The sequence below is a fragment of the Nylanderia fulva genome, unplaced genomic scaffold, assembly GCF_048542155.1.
Source record: "Nylanderia fulva isolate GAGA-0341 unplaced genomic scaffold, ASM4854215v1 Scaffold40, whole genome shotgun sequence".
NCBI lineage: Eukaryota > Metazoa > Arthropoda > Insecta > Hymenoptera > Formicidae > Nylanderia > Nylanderia fulva.
Genome location: NW_028190477.1, coordinates 784,352 through 806,101, shown reverse-complemented (window position 1 = coordinate 806,101; position 21,750 = coordinate 784,352). Strand labels below are relative to the sequence as shown.

The 21,750-nt window shown below is 39.8% G+C and overlaps 2 protein-coding genes across 5 annotated transcripts in view; one reads left to right on the top strand and one right to left on the bottom strand.

The window, feature by feature from the left end:
• LOC114936424 (Mediator complex subunit 20) overlaps window positions 1-21,750 on the bottom strand; it is an 87,546-nt gene that overhangs the window by 12,821 nt on the left and 52,975 nt on the right. The gene's annotated exons all lie outside the window — the stretch shown is intronic.
• The window catches only part of LOC114936417 (facilitated trehalose transporter Tret1-2 homolog), a 59,094-nt gene continuing 37,790 nt past the window's right edge, over window positions 447-21,750 (top strand). The window contains exons 1-2 of one of the 2 annotated variants that reach the window (XM_029309585.2): window positions 447-2,042; window positions 8,753-9,235. In XM_029309585.2, coding sequence (XP_029165418.1) covers window positions 9,212-9,235 — 24 coding nt within the window. In that variant the 5' untranslated portion in view covers window positions 447-2,042; window positions 8,753-9,211. Of the gene's footprint in view, window positions 2,043-2,086; window positions 2,208-8,752; window positions 9,236-21,750 lie in introns of those variants that run through there. The other variant, XM_029309588.2, reaches the window with a different exon arrangement.

Sequence of the window (21,750 nt, the reverse complement as noted above, 5' to 3'; positions counted from 1 at the left end):
CCAACCGACGGGGGTAGCTTCTAGGGGGCTGGTGTTCTCTCCCTCTCTCAGTTGGCCGCGATTCATCGCCGGGTATGTATGTCCCGGACGTGGCACGACAGCAGCAGCAGCAGGTCGAGGAAGCGCGAGAGGGTGGACTCCGGGTCGCGCTCCCATCGCGACCCTCGTTCGCCACCACCTCCGCCTACTCTTACCGCGGCGTTTCGCCGCGTCGCGTCCCGAGGGAGGGTTAATAACGTTCGCTGCGGACGATTTTTCTCCCCTTCGCTTCGGCCGCGGAAGGTTGGAGTAAAGGCGTGCGAGGCCGACGCGAGTGCGACGTAAGTGATATATATGTAGATACACATAGGAGGTGCGCGACGAGGAAACGCGGGTATCCTCTTCTGGTTGAACATGGATGCTGCGGTAGCATCTTAGAATCTCGTCGTAAATCGCGATTAATTAATTTAAAAAAAAAATCCAGACACTTTTCCCGCTTTACGTCCCTTTGGTGATTCGACGTGATTTTCGCCTGTCATCGGCGGGACACGTCGTCGCGAAATTATGCCCGGGTGGAGGAAATGAAAACGTCTCCGGAAGCGGCAGCGTCGAATAATCGATCGCCGCACACATCATGATAATTGCCGAAGTCGATGCGACGCGAGCTTGCACTCTGCCATTTTTTTTTTTTTTTTTGATGATTTTAACGTCGTCTGACAGCTCGCAAAATCCAACCACTTATTCTCTCCCTGCGTTCCTGAATTTGAGTCACGAGGACATTAAGGAATCTCCGCGCTCGATTAAAATCCTACGAAAGGAGGAAGAGTGTTTTGAGAATGCGCCTCGAAGAAACGCGAAATTATACTCTCGATATATGCGCGGCAATTAACGCTTCGAGGGAATTTCTTAGATTACACGACCCGGGAATCCGGTTAATCGGCCATTTACATTCGCGAGGGAGAATACGAGAAGTAAATGAAATTGCGAAATCAATTGCACGTGAAATTTCTATCCGGAGAAATCGGGATTAAATGGCTAACAGCTGATCGATTAACCATTAAGCGAATGCTTAATGATTGATTGATTGTCCTCCTTTAGCTCTCTTCTCCTCTCGTAGGAACGAACATAATTAAGAAGAAATATCGTGTAAAAAATATAAAATTTGCATAAAAGAGTAACTGTCAAATCTCATTACGATAAGAATTACTTACGTCACACTAACACACTAATCTATATATAGTGCCTCTCGGAGAGAAAATATTCTCGAAATCTTTCTCGCGTCTTAAGGACAGGATTTAAAGTCATCGCCTATGTACATCCGGCTCTCTCAAATCGGATCTTTAAAAATCTCTTTTCGCGTCTCTACACACAAATATATATATATATATTCCAGAATTACGTAATAAATATTTCATCTCCCAATCAAAATTGAAAAAAAAAGCTTATACATTTGTGCGACAAGAAAATTCTTTCGATAAAATATTTATCTCCCTGAAACTTCCTGCGCACGCGAACCCCCCAGGTGTAGAAAGGGAGGGAGCAAAACGGTCCATTGCATCACAATACGGTGCACTCGCGTCGCTGCGGACGGCTTCGGCGATTACACGCGAACACAATTGCGTATACGAAGGTAGGAACGAGGTGACTCGCGAGGCTAACAAACTCGAGTCCTCCGGACGACGTTTGATCCCCGGCCGATAATGGATGGAGATGGGCGAGCGAGCGTCGAGGACGAGCGCCGAGTAAGACGGCTTTGCATAATCCGCCGGTCCGCCGCCTCGTCGAGAGTAGAACCCGAAGAAGAAGAGACGGCGAAACGCGGCGCAAGGCCGAGAACCGGGTTTTTACGAGGACCGACCGCTGTTGAGCGAAGGTAGAGAAGAAAACGACGACGAGGAAGAGAGTGAAGAAGGCGAATCCCGTCTGGCATCGAGAGGCGATATAGGATAGATTCTCTGGTCCTCGAGGATTTTTCGCCGAGAAGGGTATCTTGCGTCGCGTGATGCGGAATAACCCTCGGCGGGAGAGAAGGCGCATCTCCTCGGCGTCGAAAGCGGAGCAAGGTGATTAATCACCCACCACTGCGGACGCATTGACCAGTCGATGCAGCTGCAGCACCCTGCGTGGTGTATACTCGCGATTATACTCGCGCCCACGTAATCTTCCCGGTCCCGTCTGTCTCCCAAAGCCGGGCCTAGACGGGAGATGGGAATTGTTGTGATCGCGACGTAGGTGACGTTCTTTTCGCGAATGTAGGCATGGAGTCGCGGCTTAGTCGGTCGATCTCGAGAAAACACCGTGACTAAACGATATCGGGGTATGATGAATGGCTCGTTTTGCCTGATGTACGCGACGATATCGATGTTCCAGTGTGTCGGGTTTTTAAGACGCGAGCCCCGAAGAACGCGCGCTGTTGCAATCCCTCTTAAAATCCGAAGAATTTGGTTTATTCTGCCGTTTAAAAAGCGCGAGCAAAAATCACATTCTCGTAAAAAGATTCAAAACGCTAATAGAGAAGAATATGATTAAGCGACTCGTATTAAAAGCTGATATGATTCTCTTGACGAGTAAACAAAGAAAATAATTAATATTAAATTGATATTAATTAATTAAATAAGAAAGCAATATATATTAGGAGTGATATAAAAATGGTTTATCGAGCTGCGAAAGATTAATAAATATCGGCATGGATTATTTTCGATAGAACATAGGGAGTCGTTTAAATGGCGCGATCGTGGAGCTTCATGTTACTTCGAAAGGAAGAGCGTGTTGCACATGCAGTGTCACACATTGGTCCGGTAACAGCTGCATCATGGACGCGTCGCATCGCGCCAGCAAAAATTCACTGGCACAAGGGGTTTACTTATTGTACTCTGGCGCGACCTTTTTAATATATCCCGGTCGTGTAAGCCTCCGGCGATGCTCGGGGTTTATCATACGATTTAATAGCGTTCTGGAAGGTTATTGGTCCGTACAAACTTGAAGCATTATGAAGGCTTTAGAGAGAAGCTCTCTCTCTCTCTCTCTCTCTCTTTCTTTTTCTTTATCTTTCTTCTTCCTCTGGGTGGACCATTTCATTTTACGTTCCGCGATCGATCGAACAATTTAATCTGCAGAGAGAGCAGCAGCCGCTCTCCTCCCTTCTCTCTTTCTCTCTCCCTCTCTTTATCTTTCTCTCTATCTTTTTGTTATCAATAGCGATCGCTCGATTTTCCGCTCCGCGAACATCAGCTGACGATAAAACGCACTCATAATGAACGTTAATCGTTGTTCGTCATTTATTTTCTGAATATATCTTATAACTTTAAACGTATACTTTGCGTATATATCTTGTAACTTTAAAATAACTTTCGTATAATCTCGGATATAAGCGGAGAAATAACTTTCCGCGATGGAATATTTAACCATTTGGAATTTTAGAATATTATTTCAAAATTGATAAAATTCCGCGGATTTATAATTTATATAATAATCCATCAAATTAAAATTCCAATTTTTATAGAGGCACATATTACAATTTAAAATAAATTGAAAAAAGGGAAATTGAACGATCGAATTTAATATCGATTGAAGCAATAAGTATTGGACATCGATTTTCACTGGAATGGAAATTTCGCTTCATGGTTCGATGACATATCGATGCCAGCGAAACAAATTACGTTCTGATGATTGCACCGTATTTATTTTGCATATATATATATATATATATATAATTTAACGTTAGGGAGATATATTAGTCTTCTCGATGCGTTCTAATTCGGGTTTCCACGCGCGATAATTTAAATTAATCGTTGCTGCAGCGAGACAATTGATTTAATGCGTAGCTTAATCCGACTCCCGACACGTTCGCGGACGATGAGTTACGGTAATTCGCGCGCAAGACAGGATCTATTTACAATGGAGACATTTACAGAGTAGATACACATGCACGTGATTGCGCGTGGGTGTTTTAATACACATCTGCTTTTGTGTCCCGCCTACCCCATCATGGCATTAAATAGATTTCTCTCTCCCTCTCACTCTCTTTAAAGATTGCAATTTTATTAGTTCCGTGCGTGTAACTCATTATAATCAAGGTAATAAAAACAGACGGAATTAATACACGTATATATATATCGTATCTCGATCGTATCGCGTGTACTCATTCGTTTGCCGATTAACATTAATCAAGAATCGAAAGTGGTATGGAGAAATCTCTCGAGGGATGCAAATTTTTTTTCTCGGACAAGTTGCGAGTGAAATTTCTTATTTAACCTACTTAACCCCCTATTTAACTAAGCAGTGACGCGAATAAGATTCATCTGTATGAATGTGCATATATTTCAATAAATTATTTTATATTTTATATTTATTATAATATTTATATTTTTTTCTTTTTAATATTTTAATATATTTATAATTTTTAGAAATTATGATTCGGCTTACGCGATTGATTTTTTATGCATGGACTATTCCCAAGGATTTTTACGTGAGAAAACTTTGATCGAGCTCTGTGTAATTTTCTTTTAAAGAAAATTTGTTATTAAAATTTGAAGACACATTTCAGACCACACACGAGAGAGAGAGATAATTCGAACACGCGAACATGCGACGGGTTCGTAAATCGTAAAGAGGATGGATGAAGAGTAAACGAAGAACTCGTGTGTGTATGTGTGTGTGTATAAATGTATGTGCGTGCGTGAGAGCGATAAATTTCCGATTCACGATGCTGCAGACTGCGCTTGTATAGCGGGGCGTATACCACCTCCGTTTCAAAGTACTTTCCACTTTCCTCGCCCGAGCTTATGGAAAAAGTTCAGTTTCCGTACCGGTAGTCGTCGTTTTGATTTCTTTCTCGAGCTGCGACGAGAGAGGGAAACGATTCCAACGAATACCGAATTGAAACGACAAGCTAATTTTCCGGAAAAAATACTCGTTTCGCGATAGCGATTTGTGACAGGAATCAGCTGATCGACTGTCAACCGATCAGCTGATCGCCGCTAATTAAAGCCGATCGCGATATTCGCTCGGAAAGATTAAGACAAAGTGGCTAATAAATATTGTTGAATGTAATTATACATGAAAGATATCTGATATTTTTATATTGCAATTTTTTTCAGTGAAAAAATTGGAAATTCTGTAAAAGCGAAGAAAACGAAACAAAAATTCTCCTTTCATAATCGGGCTTCCGTTTGAGATTGCGATTGAACGGATGACATCAATAAACTTGTAATTAAAGACCATTCACAAAGATACGGATTCGACGAGCTTTAATGATATATATACACATACACACACGCATACAGCACGCGCGATCTTTGCTCTCCTCGCGAAAAACTCAACACGCGCCGTGTGTTGCAATGGGTTTCCGATCGAGTGTAATTGAATGCGGACGTCGGTCGAGTAGTAACGTTTCCCGATATTAAACAAACACGCTAACGAATATCATTCACGGCTATTACATTGACGTCAAATACAACCGAGGCGACGTCTCGCGCAACGAAATGCCGTTACGATACGCAAATATGAGTATAACAGTATATCGCGCGGTCACCCGGAAAAAAAAATATATATATATATGCGCTCTTATAATAAATAGATGATTATAAGAACGTCAAATAAACAATATACGGCGGGAGAAAATTTAGACGCAAAACGATCGTGTCAGATTCTCGGACATCATCGAACGTCATCGCGGATTTTCTCCCACTTTCACGCAACATCGGTTTGCATATTTTATTTTATCCACGAGATTCCATGAATAATTTTTTAACAAGATCTCAATCATGGCGCGATCGCAACGATTGGCCATTTATCCATGTCTATAAGTTGTCATTTAATTCTTGATCGATTGCCAAGTCACGCGGAAAAAGCGTGACGCTTTCATTCGCGTGGACGAAGAAAAAGGACGGATACTTCTCTCTATCTAATAGGTATCTAGCTTTCGCGATGTGAATGAAAAGGTCGCGATCGCGAGATCCTCTTCCTCTCGTCCCGGTACAGAGAGATCGAAAACTTCAAGTTAGCCAGAACCAGTCAGCCGGTACATCTCATAATTTATTCTCGCGCGAGAAGGAGACACTTTGTGTAGAGGAACCTGCCATCGAGCATAAAGAAGAGCGTAAAGAGAGATTCCTGTCTCTCCTCTCTCCGAGTCCCCTTTTTTATAACCACTCCACGGTCGTGTCACAAATCCCACAAACGAGCCGGGACATATTACTCCCGTCTGTCTCTCTCCCGTTCATTCGCCCCTTCCTTTTTTTCCTCCTCTTACGCATTCTTGCATTTTTCTTCCTTCTAATTGCCGCGGCGCGACCGCGATATTTATCGTCAAGACGAAATAAATATATACATAATTGGACACAATAATTATAATATATATACAACACGATATAATCTCTAATAATAATTTATAATAAAAGTAACCAATATTTTTTCGTAATAAAAGAATAATTTATACATTTTGTAGTAATATGATGTAGGAATTAAAAGCAGTACAATTTGTGTATATGGCTATGCACACGTATGAAAAAAAAAAAAAAGATTTGTGTAGATATCATATATTTAAAGAGGTACTGGGTCATACAGAGAGAAAGAGAACGTGTGATGTACGTTTTTAAATTAACGACCGACGGGATTTCGCCGCGAGCGTTGCGAAAAATACAACGTTTCTGTCGGAGTCACGTGTTTCGACGTAACTGATGTCCGATCGATCGATCGCTATAGATAGGTCGCGTAGATAGACACGCCGCGCCGATTTACGCTCCTATACGGTATATAGGATCGGAAATAAATCGTTCGCGATAAAATTGACCGATCTCCGTTTATTCTCGGAACAATATATACAACTTGGTTTGAAAATGTAACTCGCGCTCCGATTCAGCGAGAGAACATAAACAATGTATGACCAATATGTCATATTGTTGTTCGCTGATTGTTCGCAACAGCTGATCGGAAGGGGAATGATAACCGGCCGCATGATAACTGCGTACAACTTGAAATCATTCGTAATGACCGCTCTGTGCACACTTACGTAATCATGTAACATTGATTAACGAGCTGAATTATTATTCCGCAATTATCGCGACGCGTCAGAGATTTTTTTCTGAGAACAGAAAGTTTCGAAATACATACTTGCTGTCATACCGTCGTCAAATCTGAAAGGATAAAATTCCACATTCCCGACGAGACAAATTTCTTGGACGGAACCGATTCTTTGACGATCCATCAACGTCTGTATCTATCCGCGGGTCTACACATCGCGTCCGTATGTTGTTTTAATAAGATCAAGAGCTCCATAAATGTTTTCCATGGGAAATGGAGGGGATCGAGCCGTGAATCAAATCGCCGGTTAATCCGACGGAATAATTACGGGTAAATTCTATCCGCGTATATATTAATAGCTGTGCCGCGCCGATGCGTCGCGTAAGTTATCGGCCGGCTGCTGTCCGGGACAGGGCTGGACTTGATGACCCGATATCGCGGATGTACGCGATATTGGCAGCGGCCGCACTTTGGAGTCTCGGAACGAACAATAGTCGACGAGTCGCCGATTATCTCTGACGTGTTGCCGATCCCTCTGATCGGCGATATTTCATCGTTAGCGAAAAAATATTCCTCTTGAAAATTATCGGCAATTATCGAATGGATATTCTCAGCTCCCGCGGCGATATAATTAGCATCGATATTAATGATGTCTATATATATATATATATGGCGCGTATATACATATTTTGCAAAAATTAATAATGAGATAATATTCTTCCGCATGCAGACTAAAAATATATAATTTTTTAATTTCGTAAAAAAATCGAAATGCAATATTTCAAGAGATCGTGCCGCGTTTTGCGCGCGTCTCTCAAATGTCAAATTTGTTTTTAATATCTTCCAACGCGGCTGGAAGGCGCACTCTTTTACCGAGTCCGATTTTATTTCCGTTCCGTTACGGACAGCGCGGATAATAACACAGCCGGACGATGCATTCCTCGGCTGCATGCGCGCACGGAGGAGCGTTCGGATTTTTGCATCGCGCGAAGTGACATTGCATCGTCGGCATCGCTAATGGACTGCGACGTTTTTACAGGCGGAGCTAAAAGCTCCGGTCCATAACGGTGACGTTTTGAACGCGTACTATTTATACTTTGCGCACTATTAGCCGGTCGGATACGATAAGATCTGCAAACGGGCGAGCGAGGTGTGAAAAATCCGCGATTATGTGCGAAAACGCATTAACAAAGTTTGAAAATCTCAACGAATTAAAAATTATTTTTATTTTATTTCTCATTAAAAAAAAAAAGAATTAATCTGTAATAGAATAAATTGATGACTGAGAATGAACAGACTATAAGTACCTATAGATATATAAAAAAAAATTCTAACTTGAAGCTCGACTTTCGTATTTCTACCTCACGTTTGACACACTTCAGTAGGAAGCATCGTCGACCGAGTATTTTCTTTCTCTTCATCCGAATAATGTAATTTATTTGCGAAGGAGACATTTTTCTCGAAATGTAATATACCTTTCCCTTCCCGCAAGAGTCTGCATTAAAATTGTTATTGCTCGTAATACTTTTCAGCGAGCGAATCGCTGAAAGGAGTTTCTTGAAGAAACAATCGGAGAATAAATAAATGCGGCTAAAACAATTCGTATATATTTTTTTTAATAGAGGAAAAAAATAAACGAGAACTCTTTCCCGACTCCATGCCGACTTCGAGACGTTCGAGACGTAATATCCCGCGACACAAATCCCTTTCGCGAAGACGGTCTTTCGGAAATAAAATCTGCGCGACGTAGGTGGTGCAAGCGAGCCGGAGGAGGCACGAGATATAGAGTTGGAGAAAACGTACGAGCCAGACGCATAGGAAACAATCGCGCGGGCGCGAGCAAAAGCGACAATAATGACGGCGCTAGAGATAAGTGCGAAACCCCGACAATAAATATGTAAGACTGATATCGCCCGTGGAAAGAAAGAAAAAGGATAAACACTGCCCACTGTAGGAAGGAGAAGTAACAAGGAGCACGTTTCGCGCCGCAATATAGCACTCGTCGTATATATCTTCCCGCGAAGAGATCACTTCGTGGATACTTCCTCTCGCGAGTATCGATAGTGGCTTCGAAGTACGTTCGAAGAGAGAAGAAAAGCATGGAAATCGCGAGCGCCGACTCTGCCAGCATCTTCGAGAGCATCACGTCGAGTCGCGCGAGTTCCTGAGGCGAGAGGAAAGAAAAAAGCCGGCGAAGAAACGTAAAGAGATGTCACTGAATCACAGATATTATGTAAGTAATCGGACTTGTGTGTTTTCGAAGGAAAAGAGAACGAATCGAGAGGAAAAATGAAAGATATACATATATTATATACGAGTTTTATGCGAAATTATATTACGAGAAAATATGCGATTCATATATGCATTTTTATTCCCGGTCTTCAAATTAAAAATAATTGTCGGATATAAGAGGTATTTTTCTCTGCGCGCGGATTAAAAAATTTTTTCGAACATTCCCTCGTTTAAAAGATAATTCGTTTTTTTCGCGTATACGCAGATATGCACTCTGATACTCGTATTGTTATATTCATCCCGATGCGGGCAAAAGTTTTTGGTTACGAGAGCTGCTGAAGAAGCACTCGTCGCTATCAACTTTAAAGTCGGTTAGTGGGTTGGACGCGCGCGTCGAAAGTGAGAGATAAATATTAAAGGAGAATTTAACTGAGACACACAATTGCAAGTTCAGTCGTCAACAATAACCATATCGTGCGATGGTGAACAACGTTATCAACCATTTTCGAAAAGTTTCGTAATTATCAAAATAATTCATCTCATGCACTTGTGTATGCACATGAATATGCTGCAATATTATGAATAATGTAAACAACACGATAAGGAATAACTAATATAGCATGCTATACTATAATATGAATAATAATTAAATCAATTTCGAAGTAAGAAAGAGATGATTCACTCTCTTTCTCTCTCTCTCTTTCGTTTCCCTCTGTCGAACACAAATTACGGTGCTCCAGTTAATAAAGTATGCCGAGATTACGCTCTCTAGCACGATGCCGCATACTTGACGACAAATTCGAATCTCCCCGCGGTTATTGTTCGCAATGGCCGTATAGTAAGAGCATAAGGATAAATGTGAAACCTCTCCTCCGAATAGCAGCAACGTTGCTGCCAGATATCGACCGAAGTCTCCTATTCCTCCCGAGCGAAATCCAAAATTAAAACTATCCCATTATAAGCCTCTTCACTCGTTTCGAGAAAACATCCTCAGTAAGCTTATACTTCATCTTGAATAATTATGAATAATTAACATCCTCTTCTCTTCGTACGCTAAGCTTATTGCTTCTAAGCACGCCAGAAAATTTCTCGTACGATTATTGTATGTACTTTACGTACACGGAGAGAATTTTCTCTTAGAATTTATCCTGAAAATTATTTGGAAGATTTTTATAAGATTTTTTCTCTGACTAATATTTACCACAATAAAAAATATTAATATATGTATGTACGTAGAATAATTAAGCTAACATATTTTTTTACCTATTGTGAGTAGATATTAATATTTTTATTGTAAATGTTTTTTTTAATCAGAGAAACTCATAAAATTATCATGATCTTCGGGGTAAATTCTAAGAGAAAATTCTCTCTGTGCAATGTCACATTATTACAATTAAAATTCGTAAAATAATCGTGGGACAATATATGGTACTACAAAAATTGTACAAGAATTTCTTTGATTAATATTTACCACAATAAAAAATATTAATATGTAGACAGTAAAATAACCGGACATATTTGATATTTTATTGCGGTAGATGTTAACATTTGTTATTTGTAATAAAAATATTAATCAGAACAACCCTTATAAAATTTTTCCAATACCATATATTGTCCCACGATTACCTAGCATGATTTTCAGTTTAAATTCTAAGAAAAAATTCTCTCTCTCTCTCTCTATCTATGTAAGTATATAAGTGTCCAGTCCAGACAACGGAAGTATCTCGCCGAGTCAGCTATGTTCGCGATCGCGAGGGAAGGAAAGAGAGGATTATTTATGTTACATGTATCTGTCACTTGTATATCGATTCTCGCGGCATACGCGACATACATTATTGTCATTACCTCGTCGCATTTAAGTGTGACTGGGACATCGATGCAGGCGGACGTATAAAATATGAGCGTAAAAGTGCCGCTGACACGTTGAAAAAATCGCTACTGCAACCGAAGGAATAAATTATCGATATATACGTTCTCTCTCCTCCGTAGTCTTTTCCTCTCTGCCATTTTTCTTCGCCAAGTAAAAGAAGAGCGCGTCGAATTTTCCTGAGAAATATATAGTCGTCGAACATCGATCTCGAATTTATATTATCCCGTCAATAGCCGCGAAAATGATTGAAGGAGCATCGAGACAATTATCATCGTGACGCAAAAGAAGACGAAATAATTACTGCGCGATCAATTAAAAGTTCAATTAGCGGAACGATTAAGTGTACGATCGATCATCCGAAGAATGTTTTCCGAAAGAGAGAGAATTTTAGAGACAATCAGCGAAATATTTTCTCTAAAGTATGTCATAATTCTTGCTTTCCTTCTTAATAGAAAACGCTGATCGATTATATAAAAAAAATAGAGTATAAAAATAATTTGAGAATAAATAATAAAAAAATGCAAATAATAGAATCAACAAGAACGAGAGATTATTTGAGTAAGAAAAACGGAAGAAATTCCGTGTTATATATCTCTGCTTAAACTTTGTTTTACCATTAGCAATCGGTCTACTAGAGTCGAATAGCAGCGGTAATAAGTCCAAGTCTTTTAAGACGCGCTGGTGTTTCGCGAATTTCTGCAGTAGAGGAGATCAAAGTTCTTATTGTTCGCCGGCAAGAATACTTAGCACTTTAACGAAGAAAGGTCTCGGACATCAAAGACCTTGTTGAGAACTAATGAGAAATTATTTGTACGTAGACCATTTCAGAGGTCGCGTTTCTTCTTTAAAAATCACAGGTATTAAATTAATATTTTTTTTTATTAGAGGTCAAGAAGTTTGAAATTACGAGTGACTGAAAATTAAATCAGTCGAACTGCCGTTTAAAATTTCACAGAACCGTAGCAAATGATATGTAGGTGTACTGAATTGTCAACGTAAACATATTTCGTTCGCAAATAAGTGACAAATCAGTCTCGCGCTACGGATTATCGATATCGTACTGGTATTTCGCGTTCAAAATCCAGGTGATCGGTGCCGAATAATGCAGATTCGCAGCGTGTTTATTCATAGATTCGAGTACCACGTGCGTAGCAGACGCACGTTGCACATCGTCTTGATTGTGCGGCATCGCGTTCTTTTGCTCTCGTTAGACGAGACGCTTTAAAGGCGTCTCTGAATCATCTCGTCTATTCGTAGAGACAAGACTGTACGCGAGACGTCAAAAACAATCTGATAGAATATCCCTCGAGAAACACCCTATATATTTACGTCCTAATATGTTACATACGACAAATCTCGGATTTAAATATGAGAGATATAAAGTTTGAAATATTACGTGTTAAATGTATTCTTAATATTGTTGCTCGTAAATGTCTTTTATTTCAGAATAATCGCGATTCATAAATATATCTGTTAGCGACGAAGAAAGTGCGTCATTTACGACGCCAAGATCGCGAACGAAATTGCCGCTGTCGACTTCCGTCGTCGCGTTTGTTGCGAAAAGCCCCCATCCTGTCTGTCTGCATTTAACTCTTCTCGATTTTCTCGTTCGCGGATTATGATTGACGCGCGCTTCGCAACCGGCCGCTAGATCACTTTTCCACGATGACAACGCGACGTCAGCGACTTCTCGAAATGGCATACCGACGATGCTCCACATAAATATAGATTTGCAAATTGATTCACATATGTATGTATATGCGCACACGTATAGATCCGCACTAACCTATTTTTCCATCACTTGTTTTCGCCGTAGTAAATGTTTTACAACAAAGTGTCTAAAATTAAATCTTGTAAAAAATTCCTTGAGAATTTCAGATATTTTTGTTTAAAAAAATTTTCTAATGTGCGTGGTTTCCAATGCGATATTTAACTCATGCGAAGAACAAATTAAAGAGCTGCTTATATATTTTATAAATATATTAAAAAGAACAAAGAGAGAATAACGATAAGATAACATTTTCAACTTTCTTACTATATAAAAATTGTAATAAAGAGAGACACGATATATAGTATAAAAACGATGTAAGAACAAAATTATCAAGTAGAGAATTTTTCTAAAAGATTTCCAAAGTTCCAATATCCTGATTTTCTAGATTAGAAAAAAAATATATAAGAATTTTCCCAGCTTTTTCCAGAAAATAGACATTCTGTGCGAGCTCTGGAAAAACGATCAAGCGCTCTGCATGACTTTTCTACAAAATATAAATTTTCAGCGGGCAAAATATTTTCACGTTTTTATCGTACAAAGTTTAGTAAAGTATATATGTATAGTGTATGCACAATATTCGTCGAGCTTACTGTGCGCGAACATGCGATGCAGTTTCGAATAGCTAAAGTCACGAATCTCCACGGATAAAAGGTGACGTGAAAAGTTGTCGCGATCGAGGCTCACGAAAAGCAACATTGCATATTGAAACGTACTTTCCAGCTGCTTCGAGATAATCCAAAATTTTCGCCAATATATACGTGCATATATACGTCCATTCTCTCCAGATCCTGGATCGATTTCGAGGACGAGGAGGCAGTCGATCGCTACCGTTTACGTGACCTCGAAGGGTATTATGGTCGAGTGGTTGAGTTCTAATAGGATTAAACGGCGTTACAATAGGGTCGAATTATCAATTTCGCTACGGATAGCCGGAGAGATTCGCACGCGAGAGAGGGAAACTCGGTCAGAAATTCATCGCGCGAAAATTTATCGAGTTTTCCGATCTGCGAAACTTGGAGCGATCGGCGTTAACCTTGCGTGAGCAAACTTTCGTCGTTAGCATCAGCACGGCGACAGCGATGTCAATGTAATGAGCGTTACATGCCGGATACGCGGGATATAGTATACGACACTAATGGAATGTTCAGATAACATGCACGGATAGATTACTGTGTATGTACTCTACATACTTTGTGTAGGTCAACGACGCGTCGTTCCTTCGCGCCGTTCGCTATCAGACTGATCAGGTTCGCGATCCCTCGGCTGATTAATATTTAGTATTCTATGTCGCACAATTTGTCGGGGCGTCGTCGTCGTCACGCGACCTTGTCAAGCGACGCGGCCAAGTATACATATATAGTAACATCAAATAAATATTGATCGCTGAATGTTGATCGAAATATCAATTCAGTTTGTTTTCTCATCGTCATTCTCGCTTTATTTCAAAATATTCTGATCATTAAAGCGATAGTGTTGGACATTATTCGAATTAAATTTTAGTTGACTACATACGAAGAGAACTTTCTCTTAGAATTTATTTACCCTGAAAATCATGGTAATCGTGGGATATAGTACCTGTAGGAAAAATTGTCCAAGTGTTTCTTTGATTAATATTTACTACAATAGAAATATTAATATTTTTATTGCGGTAAATATTAATCAGAGAAACTCTTATAAAATTATTTTCAAGATAATTTTTAAGATAAAATTCTCTCGGTGTAATTATATTAATCAGTATAAAAGGAATCAATTAACATTTAATCGGTGTATATAATCACGATTTATCAAATCATGATTAATGTAATCTATGAAATGTTCTCTATGTAATCAAATCGATTAATTAAATTCAGCTAAATTATTATTCAATTAAATTATTCGACTGTTATAAGAAACAGAATCTACAAATAATATTATAATACCTAATATATTCTCCCGTCAGATATAAATATATACTAATTTAAAAATTCGATTAAATTAATCAATTAAATAATTCCACGAACACTTAATCAATTACATTAATCATGATTTATTAAATCGTGATTTTTTAATATAACGATTATATTAATCGATACTTTGCTTCAATTGACTAATCGATCAAATTAATTCTGAATATATAATTGATAATGGATTATTCTAGTCAACTAAAATTTTAATCGATTAATAAGTCCAACACTGACAGTTGCAGAAAATTTTGCTTCATCTACGAAAAAGTTAAGCCGCCGTAACGAACGTAACTTTAATTCATATGAACACGAGTTGAGAACGAGTTACGTCAATCCTGTTACCTTAATGAACCCTTGACGAAAGCGCGGGATTTAATAGAGTGGGAGGCTAATGCAACGGTCCGATAATACGATCGGGAAATTTTGTTTGGGTCAACAACGCGTTACGCTGTATTTACGTGGATGGCATAATGGCTATTAGTTCGATCACGTTACAGCGATGGATCGACTGCGATGAAAATAGAATATTTAATACTCCGTCATAATATCTCTCTCTCTCTCTCTCCTCCGCAATATAAAGCGTACATCATTATGCAACTTTTAAAATCATTATCCTCTGAACGAATTTTCCGAAACGATGTCGCTTCGTTTTAAATTCCTCGATAATTCATTAAATCGACGAGATCTTTGTACGATAGAGTAAATCGATAATGTTAAAGACACACTCTAGTGCGAGAGAAAAAATATCTCGTTACGTCTCGTATATTAGAAAAAAAAAAAAAAATCACGTGCATCGCGCGAGAATTGAATTTTGCGTAGAGCTGCGGTGGATACGGGGCGATGTCGCGTTTCGGAGAAAGGGTGGCGGCAGAGGGTGCAGAAAGGAGGAGGGTGTGGACCGTACTGCCAAAACCCGCGACCTAGATACCGATCGACCCACCGACACACATTAGAGGAGCCAAGAGAGGGAAAGCGAGGGAGAGATGGAAGCGACGCGGGAAACGAAGATCGACGGAGATAGAATGGAAGAAGAGAGAGAGAGAGAGAGATGCAGGAGAGCAACAAAGAGGCAAAGGAGAGGAAGAAAGACGCCGGAATCGAAAAACTAGAAGAGAGGAAATTCATTTCTGTGTGGCATAGCCGCCTGTTCGAGCGCATCTCTTTAAAACCAACCCTCTCTCTCTCACTCTCGATAACAGTCGGTGCATTCGATGCACTGCGGATGCAAGCCCAAAGAACGCACGTTATCACCGCGGCTTATATAACTCTCTCTCTCTCGGGATAGAGAGCGCGATGCATTTTATTTTCCAGCGGCAAAGTACATTTAAATGCCGTAGCATTCACGGATAATGCTCTCTCTCTCTTCCGGTGTTTCTTATGCGATGCATCGGTCAGAATAGCTTCGAGGATGCTGCGTGCGCTTTTGAAAAGCTCGTTGAATTAATCGGATGGGCTTTTTCCAGCGGCGAGAGTTGTAAAAATCTATCTTTTAACTTCCCTACACTATTTGTGCACTCAAATCATTTCTTTTGCATGCATCTCGAGTGGAATAAAATATCTCTCGTTCGCCGAGAGAATACAAATTTCTTCTTATACGTCAATAAAATCTCTTCGAGAAAGTATTAGAATTTTTTTAACATTGTCTCTGGCGATTGACGATCTTCTTACATTGTCAATTAGAGATCGCCGATGATACAACATTTCGAAATCAGTCGTCGTCCCGATAAATTTAATCCGTACAAGTTTGTGGGACAATCCGTTTATGCATATTACCGTTTCTAAAGACGGCACTGCATGGAGTTATAGGACTTCGTGTCTCATAAAATTTAACGTCGTTACACACAAACAAAGTTCAAGATTACGTGGTCGAGAGTACGTGCCTCCTACGTATAACTACAACTGTCATCGTTCACGGGATCGTAATCTCGCGGGCGAATCTATCGCACGATATCGCAGTTGGATATTTTTACACGCGGCTCCAAAAAGAGCACTAAAACGCTCCGAATCTGAATAAATAACAAAATATGCATGTACGTATACCTATAGGAAAAATACGCCGAGCTATGGGTAAATAAAAATGCGAATAAAATTGCGTTGAACAAATAAAACACATATAGTCGCGATTTTCGGACGGGCAAAATTAACAGATATAAATCGTCAGACACGATCTATAACCGTGGACAGATGGATCCAATTACATCGGTATGAAAGAGGGCAGCCCGATAGAAGCCCAAGAAAGAGAAGCGGAAGACGGTGAGCCTCGAGCGAAAGATCGAAGATTCTTCCGGGCGGAGAAGAAAAGCTTGTTTTTCGAACTTATTTATCAACGTCCTCGGGAACGGAAAGAAACGCTCGCTCGTATGACGGAGCAGTGGTGCAAGGAAGGTGCGAATTTCTTTTATCTCGGTCGAAGAGAATAACCGCCGCGTTTCTTATCGTCGTTATTAAAGAGCGGAAGTGGCAAACTCGTCGCTAACGCGGCAAACATTAAAAATATGTATATTCTATCGCAGCTTTTTCCCTCTCGAAGATGGAGAAAAATAACGTAGGGGATCGTTATTGTTTGGCGCGAATCATCTCGTCGTAAACCGATCCGTTTAATTAGCGTCATAATTTCGCTCGAGAATTGTGTACGCCTGCCCGTTTGTAAAATATAACCGGGAGAGAGCTGTTGGCTCGCTGCCAGGCAGTAATGTAATGTAACAGAGTTGGTTCCTGCAATAATAAAAAAAAAAAAAAGAAAAGAAAAGTATCAAAACGCGCGGATAATCGAAAATGACGCGCGAGACGATAATTTTGCTAATTTGTTTTGACAACATTCATTTAACACGATTTACTCGAGTCGAGTATAATATATATTCATAGATTTGTCGGACAGAGCTTAAAATCTGGAGAGAGTCTAGAATAATTCCTCCTATAGAGCGTCCTAAAGGGACATTCGACTGGCGCGCAGGATTAAGGACGAAATGTAAATGCGCCGTCAGGATGAAGAGACAGCTTCCCTTATCGAGTCCACGTTGACGCGGATATGATGTATACGGTTTATCCCGGGCTATATTTATGCTTATATGAGCAAGTTTCCATGAAGGAAGAGATAAAGAGAACTCCCGGATTTTCCTTGTTGAATCTCTCGCTCTCGACAAAATATAACGCCAGATTTTTAACGTTGAATAATTCGAAAGAAGAGAGATATCGTATCGTCTTTAATTAAGATCTCTACGTGCGATAAAAGGGAAAAGCGTCCGTCATTTTTCTAATCGAAAAATTGGGTAAACAACGAGTGAATATATATGCATCGAAAGATGCATCTTTTCTCGTCTTCTTCGTTTGCGCTCCGTCATCGTCGAATCGTGATCGGATAACGGGATGAGATCGTGGAAGCAATAACAATCAATAATCGATATGCAAAGGAGAAAAATCCAGGTGTGGAGTTTGATTTTTCCTCTTTCATTCGCGATGAATTTATCGATTTTTCGGCTAACTCGATTCGACTGCGATTGGCGTTAACCAGATTAAGAGATGGATGAATATCCGCGGAATTATGCGAACATTCTGCACCCTTTTCTCGCGAAGACAAACGAAGAGTCTGGCGGCGATGGCGAATCTTGGAGTTGCCAAGAAGGTCGACACAGTGAATAAAGAAATAGAAAAAAGAGAGAGAGAGAGACCGGAAGTTTCCGTAAATTATACACACCAAGCCATTTTGCGGACTTAATCAAACTTTCCCCTCCGGAGGATTAACCGGATTAAAGCTCGGTACGTCGCCGACGCCTCACTCAGTCTACTCGCTATCGTTTTCGCGACGATGCGAGAACGAGAAAGTTCCCGGGATCGCTTCTGGTCCAATTAAATCTAGACAATGTCCAGATTACCGCGGCTCGCTCGTTATCGTACTTCGCTAAGGAAGTTCGAAAAGGGAAACGATCCGCAGTTACGAGCAGTCAATTTTTCAACGAACAATTCGGAAAAAATATGCATCTCTTTTTTATATATTTATTTTTGTGTAAATATTATATATATTTTTTTTATATATGTAGTAAAATTTAATCTAATTAAAATATTGAAATAAAACAAATCTATCTACACGGAGAGAATCTTTTCTTAGAATCCATCTGGAAAGAATTTTATAAGAATTTCTCTGATTAATATTAATAATGCATATAGTCAAATTAATTAAACATATTTTTTATATCTTATTGTGGTAAATATTAATCAGGGAAACTCTTATAAAATTCCAACATCATATTGTCCCACGATGATCACGATTTTCAGGACAAATTCTAAAAGAAAATTCTATGTAGCGATAAAGAAAATGTTTACGTTTAATTTATTTCAATTATTTTGATTCGCAAAAAAAATATTGAACAAGTAATATGCATTTTTCTTTTTTATGAGAGAAAGAAGAGATATATTTGCATGCTGGATCACCTTACCATATTCATCTTTATAACATAGACGTCGAGAGTCTCTTTCTACCCTCTCTAAAAGTCGCGTCTGTATATATATATATTTCGTTGCATAAAATAGAGATATACACCTCGAGGGGATTGTTATCTCCTCGAGGAGAGAGCTCGTAACACAAGAAAGACTTCCGTCGAAAAAGTCCATCAATAGATCGGATCGCGAGGCCAGGGCGATACCTGAACAGTCCGGCCATACTATAAGAAGGTAAGACGTGATTTATGAGATATCTCGTATATACGACGAGGTCCGACGAAGTCTAGGCTCTAGACTTATCCGCAATGCCAGTCCATTCAGTTGTTCTCCACTGAAGCGTGCCTTTTTCAAACTGTTCTCTCAGTATGTAATGTAAATGTTTGCTCGGCGAATTCGCATCGGCAAAGAGAGAAAGAGAGATGAATTATTTAATTTTCCCCCGGGGTTTATACATCGATACTTTGTATGTAAACCGAGGCAGATGTGCATATTCCGACAGAAGCATAAATTTTCGCATAAATTTGATACGCATACAAATATCGCATTTTTTCTACGTTGATAAATTAATTTCGCGCCGTCGAATAATTTGCTATTAATTCGCTCGTTTACAGTGCGACGGGATATCGACCATATGACTTTGACAGTTAAATGGCCAATCCCTTACGCGACGTATATGATCGACGATTCGAGTTGCCGCGACATTAATGCACGCGCACTGAAACCAACATCCGAGTCGGTGCTATAGAAATAGCTCTTCCGCAGATCTTCATTGTGCGGTAACGAGACATTTCGCCGCAGGCGATAGATATATAGTCGTAAAACACAGAGTTACTTTGCTAGAACACTCCACGACGGGTAGTAAGACGCCGGTATTATTACCGTATACCACGGGTTAGTAATCGTACGAGGTAATCGAATATGCCATTAATATAAACCACTTACATTACCATGTTGTAACTTATCTATTACCTCGAGGTCTTGCGCGCGACCAGCTGATTTGCCTAACGTTTTTACTCTGCGAGAAAGTATCAGTATATTCGCAATATAAGAGAAAAAAGTACAATTGCAAATTAATTTTTTTAAGTATCTGCAAAGCTACACGGAGAAAATTTTTTTTTCTTAGAATTTATATCTTTGAAAATCGTGAGACAATATATAATATTGGAAGAATTTTATGAGCTTCTGTGATTAAATATTTAGCACAATAAAAAGTATTGATATGTACATAGTAAAATTAATTGAACATATTTTCTATCTTATTGTGATAGATAATATTTTTATCGTGATATTATTAACATAAGTGAGTATAATTTTCAGGATATAAATTCTAAGAGAAAATTCTCTCTGTATACAGATACATAAATAACAAACGCTCTCTCGTTCGATTTTATTCTCGTCCCCGTTAAATTGCAACAAAAATCGAATTCGCTCGAAAAATGCTGAATCTGCAAAACTGTTCGACCTATATATGTACAGCACCCAGACAGAATGCGTCGTGTGTCTCTATTTTGCATTTGCAACGGGATGCTTTCATTGTGCGACGAATATTTTCCAGCCGCGACGCGACATTCATTTCATTAGAAAAAAAGAAGAAGAAGAAGAAGAAATTAAAGTCAACGGGAGAAAGAGAGTGTTGGTAGTCTTCGCCTTTTGCCGGACCGTCGTCGATCGCTTCCCGATAATATCGAGAAAGCACGTTGGTTGTTACAACGCGTCCCCGTGATACACTTTTCAAGTCGCCGACGTGCGCCAACTATTGTTAGCGTCACGAACCTGTTTCCGGAAGGAAATTAAACGTGTGGACGGAGAATTGCGGAGTTCAACAAGATCTCGACATCGTTTCGACGCGCGAAAAACATTTTTTTTTTTCACGACGTGTTTGAGAGACGAAAAATACAAAAATCATTGCGATAAAATATCAAACTGAAAGAAGCGATAAGAGTTGATAAACGTAATTAACAATTGAAAAGACCTTCAATGTCGCGAGTAGTCGCGAATCGAAAAGACCGAGAGTCAATCGTCACGATTTGATTTCGTTGAGCTTCCGGTTATAAAACGAGGAGAGAGTCAAGTGACCCGAATAACCTACCGATTGAATTTGGCCGTCATTATTTATTTAGGTGGGCCCCATTCGGCCGAACAGTTTGAAGACACATCTCGAGGGAGAAGAAAAAGAGAGAGGATCTGGTCGGGATCTCGCCGCGATACGGGCGAGCCAATGATCGATTTTAATTTCCGCCTGTTGGAGGAAATAAATTGCGCTCGCCTGTGTGCAAAGAGTAAGAGAGATAAATCGTGTCCGGCGCAAAATAATGCGCCTGTGTGTGTGTGTGCTCTGCGCTGTCACGCTAAACGCGCAAATTGGCGGGTACGTGAATGGTCAAATTACTCGGACGGCACGCGTTAGAACGACGATACGCAGACTCGGAAGCTGGGATGAACACGTCGCTTATTATTGGTCCGCCAAAGTGTTGGCGGCGGTAAAGTTCGTTTGA